The sequence below is a fragment of the Schistocerca serialis genome, chromosome 4 (assembly GCF_023864345.2).
Source record: "Schistocerca serialis cubense isolate TAMUIC-IGC-003099 chromosome 4, iqSchSeri2.2, whole genome shotgun sequence".
In the NCBI taxonomy this organism is placed as follows: domain Eukaryota; kingdom Metazoa; phylum Arthropoda; class Insecta; order Orthoptera; family Acrididae; genus Schistocerca; species Schistocerca serialis.
The window spans coordinates 767,155,434-767,163,880 of NC_064641.1; the positions used below are offsets into that span (position 1 = coordinate 767,155,434).

The window sequence follows — 8,447 nt, forward strand, 5'->3', positions numbered from 1 at the left end:
TACCTTATAAATAAATCAAAAACTTTTTATTTTAAATTCAGTGCATTAGTATTTGTAAAATGATTCTTTCATATAGTGTCCATTAAAAAATGACGATCATTCCACTTGGGACTTTTGGTATGGTACATTAGCTTATTTGTTTTAGTTGTAAATATTTGTCTTGTATTGTTGTTTTTCTGACACGTTCCACATCCTGGAGGACCTCCTCACTACGGATCAATTGGAATGAAAGTAGATCTAATCTAATGCTTACTATCACGAGACACCCCTCTGGCTTGGAAGTTGCGTAGAGTAGCTATGGTAGGAGCCGTTCTAGTATCGATGTTTTCAGTCGTAGCATGAAATCGATATAAACGAGAGAGCGGAAAACAAAACAGTGCTACGGTAACAGTTTACACTTTACAGTACACTACAGTACAGTACAGTAGTAGCTTGCCGGTGGTTGGGTGAACGTGAACTGTGCGAGATGTGTTCACCGTGGCGTGGTAATACTCCCGAGAACTACTGGTGACATGGTCCTGAGTAATTTTTATTAATGTCTTAATATTTAAAAAAATGTTGCCCTGTTGCAGGGTGGAAACGGTTGTTAGATATGTATAAAATACAAACAGTACCGTCAAGATGCTACTTCGAAAGTACCTACGATGCACCTGACGACCTGGTAGCTGCAAGACAAAAGGACATGGTATGTTTAAGGGAAGTAGTGACGTTAACAAACAGCAGTATGTATGGAATTTCAAATTGTAGTAGTAGTTTTTATTTTCAGCCGGATTCGAATATGGAGAACCCTTATAAACGTGACAAAACGCTGTGCGTTTTGTGCAAATATAACATTACACCTAATTACAAGAACGTGAAATTGTTGTCCCAGTTTATATCACCATACACAGGACGCGTTTATGGCAGACACATCACGCGACTCTGCTCAAACCAACAAGCGAAGGTAGAAGCAGAAATAAAGAAAGCCCGAGATGCAGGTAAGCATCCAATTGAAGTGTGATATTTGTGTATTTTTCTATGTAATTAATAATTGACAACGAATTTATCATCGCATAAGGACCAATATTAGTAATCCAGATCAGTAAATAATTACTTTGTCCTGCTAATTAAATAAAGAAAAATTCGTACCCATGCAGTCGATCTGAGACCATAGCAGCACTGGAGTTCACATGTTCAATAAAAAGGATTGCAATCGCTCAGGTTTTCGTGGTGTGATTAATGGCGTGCTTCCAGATGTTCAGACGAGTTGTTGTTTCAGTTTTATACACATCATTGTGCATAAAATGTAAACAGAAACTCCGCTGAATAATCTGAAGCACAGCATTAATTAAAGCATTGTAGATGTGAAACCTCTTTTTTTCACAAATAGTATGGTATAACACGGTCATCATGCCCTGCCACTCTCCCATCCCCTGAAATCTTGATTGTGGTGACAGACTGATCTGTAACAGAGCTGGAGATCTAGATTAGGTGAAAGTTGTAAATTTGGTTGAAAGTTTGGGAAGACAGCGAATGTACAAACCAGGTAAACGTTGTCGTAACAAATTGACTGTTAGAGCAGCCTAATGTTTGTCTGTGCCATATCGAAAAATTCAAAGCTGGTCCAGTATGTAACATTTACCCAACAGTATAATGTGCACTCTTCCACAGCCACATAAGTTATGGATTGTGGTTGGAATTGTATCCCCCTAATCGTGAAGAAATTGCACATATCTTCATTTATAGTTAGAACTAATGACAGTCGTCAGCTGAGCTGCTTATTTTAAACAAAACTGGGGAACCTTTAGTAAGAGACAAGAAATACACAGTTACAGTACTAATCAAAAGAGAAACATACACTCTAAGTTGTTAGTTACCCAACATATAGGATAATTTTCCAGCATTGGCACTGAAAATGTTTGTCATCTCCTGATGCACAGTACATGTGCCCAGAAAAGTCAAGACAAAATTTAGAGATACTGGATATGGCTATGTCTGTATCAGTGATTCTTTTATTTTCACTGATGTCACATAATGGGAATGATTGAAATATACATGTTAACCCATATGGTGATGTTAAGACTAACGCAGTTGGTTTAAGTAACTATCACTTTTAATGAGAACCATAAAACACCTTTTGCCCATGTACTAAACTATGCAATAATCTTGTATATTTTATCAGTATATTCGTATTGTTTTCTTATTGATGGGTTCACAAAGTGCAAGGTTGACACCCTCAGTCGAGTTGTGACTGATGAATGATTAACATTTGGTAACAATATGTGAAAACTAAGGGTAAGCTCAAACTCTGTAATAGTTAGATTTCTTAAGAGTATCTGTATGTGAACTAGTACTCCCTAAAATGATCATAATTGTTTTTAGACATTTCTAGATAGTGCTGTCACTTGTACATTAGATGTCAGATAATAATACATAATTTGATTTTTCAGTGAGACTTCCTCAAAAACAACAGAACAAATATGTGGCACAGAGATGTTATTTGACACTTATATAAACTGGTAATGGTTGTGAACCTCTCCACAGCTGAGCAGAATATTACATTCTTCACAGATAACCTTTTTAGATGTGAGGAAGCATTAAAAGAAATTAGCATTGACCCAGTCTTCAATAAGATCAGCTGTTGTATTCAGTTACCTATGCAAAAGGAAAACTCATTGAAGTGTTAACAAGAAAAGCATAAGTAACCATATTGTAACAGATACTGATTTAATTTTCGTAATGCTGCATTATGTCAGCCAAACGTCAGGAAGAGGAGTTAAAGGGGGAGGAACTGTCGGGCAAAACTTCGCTGAGGGCTCAGAGAAAGAGGCAGCAAAGGAAAGGGGTCAGAATGTGGTGGCTCCACCCAGGTGCAGGCACAGGAAAGTGCTTTTGGCATACACTGAAGCAGAAGAATTGGTTCGGAAAGATAGAACAAAGGAAGAGGGAGACTGCAGAGAGGGTGTTAGAGTTTAGTTTGAGTGGGAGGATTGCAGGATTTATAGGTGTATTCAAAGGGCAGTTTTCATCTAGTAGCGCATCCTGCCAATGTGTGAACAATTTGATGATGTCCATTCATTAGGGTGGACAGTTGGTTGGTAGTTATACCCAGATTTTCATAAAAGGCTGTATCTAAGTTTCAGGAAAGCCAGTATATGTCATGACTGATGCCCAAAACTAAGAAACATTCTACCCATCTCACAAAGTGGTATTGCTTTCCCTCTCTATCTACAGCCTGGTTCATTGTTATAACACATGCTCAGAACTCCTCACCACATGGGTCACGTGCCAATGGAAGATCCAGTGCAAGACCTTTTAGAGGTTGTCTTAGTTGTTTTCCACTCAGGATTTCCATTATCGAATCGAGTATAACACACACAACAGAGATATGCAATTCTTCTTACAAGTAGTACACTATACTTTTATTTGAGAACAACCATAAATATAAAAATGCTTGGATGTTATATTAGAAATATAAATAAATTAGTGAGAAAGTTAAAAACTATGTAGATGCTAGATCAATGGAGATGTGGGAAATGTCAGAGCCAGTTTTGTTTTATTTTTTATAAACTGCCAAATTCCACAAAATGGCACTGGAGCAGTCAGACATTTCCACTGAACATGTCATTCATCAACTAATCAACCACATACTATTAGCTTTAATTATCTGTTAGTTGTAGTATTTGGTTATTTAAATAACAGAATTCGTTTGCACTTCCAAACTTCCTGAAGATACTTTTATTAGCTGAATTACCTCATAATAGACCAACAGAAAGTTGATATTACGCAGCTTCGTATGACTGTACAATGATTAATTTTGAGACTGATAAATTACTACTGCTGTGACACATGCAGTGTTAATAACGCCAATTCTGTTCTTTTTATGTATACATGACCCCATATCTTATATGAAAAAAACTGGAAATTCTTCTTTTTGGTTGATGGTGCATACAGCATAAGTCTGTGAGCAACACCAACACAATTAACAAAAATTTCCCTTGGGTTATTGTTTTGTGCAAGTGTACCCTCAGTCAGCTTATGTTGATAAAACATACCACTCATAAGAGAAAAACTAGAAAAATTGTTTCATTTTTAACTGTTTTAGAGATATTTATTTGACACTGACAATATCATGGTGACCTCTGATGCCTGCCCAGACATCGGAAATACAGAAGCGTCCGATCCGGCCCGTCTGCTTTGACCCATGACGTCACAAATACGGCGGAAACGACCATAAACCACGATTCCAATATGCCGCATATAAAGTTGTTACGTACACATTATGAGGACGAAAATACATCGAAAAGCAAACACACACGTTCCACAAAAAGCCTAATGACACTAACGGGACAAGTGCAGTAAAGGGTTTTTGGGTGGTGACAAACTAAATATAAACAAATTTAGACATCCAACCCCATACAAAACCACGCAAACGACGAAAAAAACCGACATCACAAAACTCCCCAAATACCACTAAACACAATATCATCTGGAATCGGACACTTCTGTTGACCTATACAGCTCAACAGCAGCTCACGATCCCATAAATTAGACCTAACACTTCCCTTGACCTATATAGCTCAAAAACATCTCCCTATACCAAAACCAACATTCACAGCCACACATTGGGATCGAACACTTCCCTTGACCTGTTATCCTTAAAACATCTCCACATACAGCCGTCCCTGGTCCGAGATGCTGGAACTTTAAGTAAGCCTCATTTCCTCACAGCATACTGAACACTTCAAGACTTCATCCAAAAATCGGAATAGTTGAAGAAATTTTATTAGAGACAACTTCTGTCCCCCATCATAGCAGACAACTGAAAACTGTTGACCCTGTCAGTCATATCCATACCTACCAAAGACATAAAAACAGCAATTTACCAAAATTCACACACGACACCACACTCGCAAACTAAACCAAAAACATCACCCAACACACCACCAGAGAGCACCACCGATCGCATCAAAACGACACCTACAAACACGCCACTCTCACAAACTAAATTCCGCGCCGTCGTGACGTCACACACCACAACAGCCTTACGTCGCGGGTCAAAGCAGACGGGTGGAATCGGACGCTTCCATTCACCCCAGACATCTGCAAATTTCTTTCACAAAGTCATGGGATGGTCTGCCTTACAACTTTAGTTTGTGGGATGTAGAAGAATTAGTGTAGTTTAGTAATGCAGTTTGTATTCTGCATTGTGATGTCGCGAGTATTTACATGTGCAAATCATGATGGCATGTTCACAATCATAGCCAGGGACATGAAAGTCCTCATATTCAAGAATATCAACAAGCTACGCCTATGGAGTTACGGTGTAGAGCAGGCTGTTCCAGCTCACAGCCTGCCCGAGAGCAGTTGGGCAGTGGGAAGGGGTGGGCAAATGGCTGTAGTATACAAGATTGTAGTCAACTGCACGCGCAAGTAGCCAGGAGTGGCTGAAGTGTCACTCATGCCGGATGCCTGTAGGGTGGCTGGATGGTGGGTAGCCCACACTACCAGCCCTTGCCTGTGAACATCCTTAGCAGGTGATATTGGAACAGCCTATTTTAAAGGTTCTTTGAACCCACTTAATTAGAACACGACAGTGAGTACCAATCATGCGGTAGTTCTATACTATTTGCTACATTAATGAAGTAGATTTCATCTTTATTTTTAAAAATGAAGAATCAATGGCATATAAACAAGGGTGCTATACAACATACATTAGGCAAGTATGTGCAGAAAAAAAGTTGTAAACGACAACAAAAAAAAACTGGAATCAAGAATGAAGCTATCTTTATGAAACGGTAATTGGGAGTGACAACAGAATAGTGTCTGAATGAAATCAGAGATGTAGACTATGAGACTCAAAGAACAAGGTGATTTACATAAAGTTAATAAGTTCAGTTCAGCAGATTGGAATAAAAAATGCTGGACCTGTAAGAGCGCATTAACAATATAGCTTGTGTTTTTAATTATGTGTAATAATTTTTAATGGTATATATTTTACAGGTATGATGGCGTACTACTTGAAAGAAGTGGAATTCCTTAAAGACCCAAAATTGTTCAATCCAGAACAGCCTGTGCGTCCCCACAGATTCTAGATAGTTATTTGACACTCTGTTTTCTTTATCAGTCTAATTGTATATGGGTTGTATACTCAAGAAACTTTGGGGAACAATTAATAATTCAAAGACTGACCATTATATTTGATCTTGTTGTTGTATTATAGAATATATTGATAATAAAAGTTTACAAGCTGTAACATTCCTTTTTCTTACAGTGGCTTTTTCCAGTATTTTTCAGATGGGTGTGATGTAGATAATTTTTGAAGTGAAAATTGCTAAGTGTAGCTAATGGTAGTTTTTAATGCTCATTTGTATAAAATATGTATACAAATTATTGCACTAGTTACCTGTGGAGAAAATTTTTTAAAGGTATAAGAAACCAGTAATTGTCCTGTACACTGTTTGTTTCAGTAGGGATGCCCGGGGATAGTCTATTCATGTGTTTAATTTTGTCGCTGTATGAACAAACAACTGTCAAAATGTTGTGTGTTGAAGAAGAACTGTCTGATGATTCCAACCAAATCTTCAGTTTTAGATTTGTGTGGGAGAAGTCTGTTACCTTTCTTTTTATTTTCATGTAGGCCAGAGTAGCCACTTTTACGGTTCCGTACATCAGTTGGTAAAACGGAACCCTTGTAGGATCACATTTTTGTCTGTCAGCCTTTTTGTCCATCCAACTGTTAAAACCCCTTTTCACAAGAACAGGTGGATGTATCAAGTTGAAATTTGCTATATAGTAAGGACAATAGTCCCTTGATGATGGTACAGTAAATATACACTTCTAAGTCAATGCAGTCATAAGATAGGGCCATTTATATCACATATTTGGGTCAATCCATATGACGTCGTCCAGTGATGGTTGCTTGGCCATTTTTAAATATTTTAATTTTTTATATGTGATTGCCCTATATTTGAGAAGTTCAAAACAGTTTTTTTAAAATAATTTATCTTGTACCTTTACTGGATGGCGGCCATTTTTATTTGTAGGCACGCGATGATTTTTCAGTCTGGAGACATTAGCGAAAATTTGAATATCTCTGCACTGGGTTAAGTTACAACATTGTAGTTGGCATGATTGTTTTTAGAAAAGTGTCCTCTACAACATTGTCTATTAAACAAAATACCGAAAATTCAAAAATAACCAGTAAAAATGACCTCCAAAGTTTGGTATCCAAATTTTCAAAAATCCACATTTTTAGGCCCAAAAATAACAAACAAGGAGTGATTTATGAGAGTCTATTTTTTCCTATAGTTAGATATCATACAGTACTAGCCTCATGTAGACCAAGAACACTTACAAACATTTCCTTAATTTTTATGAATTTTTGAAATTTTTTGGGTTAGTTATCTCAGTTGGGACTGAATATAAAAATATGATTTTTGCACAGTTTGTACACCTATATGATAGCAACATACTGTAAAAATTTCAACATTGATATCTGACTGTGAACAAAGATGGCTCATTCGGCATGAAATGAGCCAAGTGGTCATTTTTTTGAAAGTCAGCACAGTAATGATTTAGGCTTGGTAATACACTAACAAAATATCAAATTTAATGATTTGAAAGTCATTTTTATTGTATTCAGGATATTCATTATGAATTGTCATCCCAAAGATTGTAGTTGACTATACTCCATAAACACCAAAAAGATTCATTATATTGGCTGAACTGATATGCTGTCCGTGAAACGATGATGCAACAATAAGCCCCTTACTGTTTAACAATAGGTTTCCTTTATATCCTGCACTGAATATTTTTTTCTGGTAAGCTTGCTTTTGAATTTTTTTTCTCTTTTTGAAAGTGATAGGGATTACTGTCACACCTGTGACAAAAAATAAAAGAAAGTTTGCTTTTTGTTTGAACAAATATTAACTCCTAAACCTATTAAGTTTTGGAAATAACTGTATTTTATCCAGGAATGTTGTCACAGGTGTGACAATATGCACACATTTTTAAAGATATGCCAGTATACTGAAATACCAATATATAAAATTTAAAACAAGCTGTTTCTGTGAAATCTTATACTGTTGAGATTTCAAATAAACACAGGTCTACTGACATTAAAAATAAATATAAATAATGTATCTTGCATTCCTAGATAATGACTTATCCAGCAGAAAGAATGAGAAAGCTGCAGGACAAAATGAAGGAAGATCCACTGTAACATGAACACTTAAAAAAGGAGAGAGAAAAAGACAAAATGAGAAGAATGAAGAACAGAGAGCAACTACGGATGAACCAACCCAGTCTACTAAAAAAAGAAAGAGAATAATAAAACTATACAAAGGTTGTGTAGAGAAAGGAAACGTAGAAATATGGCAGAAACAAACCATACCAGTGAATAGGAGTTTACAAATGTTCCCAGACATTAGGCAAAGCTGTATGTAGGGCAAAAAAATCACTTCCAA

General features: G+C 36.7%; 1 protein-coding gene across 1 annotated transcript; it reads left to right on the plus strand.

Moving 5' to 3' along the window:
- The first annotated feature begins 328 nt into the window (after window positions 1-328).
- Window positions 329-6,235, plus strand: LOC126473319 (28S ribosomal protein S18c, mitochondrial). Its single transcript, XM_050100302.1, has 4 exons — window positions 329-485; window positions 573-685; window positions 767-977; window positions 5,983-6,235. The coding sequence occupies exons 1-4, from the start codon at window positions 467-469 to the stop codon at window positions 6,072-6,074; spliced, it is 435 nt and encodes a 144-aa protein (XP_049956259.1). The 5' UTR covers window positions 329-466; the 3' UTR covers window positions 6,075-6,235.
- The last annotated feature ends 2,212 nt before the right edge of the window (window positions 6,236-8,447 follow it).

What these genes read in the sequence shown, in the direction of transcription:
- LOC126473319 (XM_050100302.1), top strand. An exon ending in CTGCAAGACAAAAGGACATG is followed by an intron (nt 686 to 766) that starts GTATGTTTAAGG and finishes TTTTATTTTCAG; the next exon opens with CCGGATTCGAATATGGAGAA. An exon ending in AAAGAAAGCCCGAGATGCAG is followed by an intron (nt 978 to 5,982) that starts GTAAGCATCCAA and finishes TATATTTTACAG; the next exon opens with GTATGATGGCGTACTACTTG.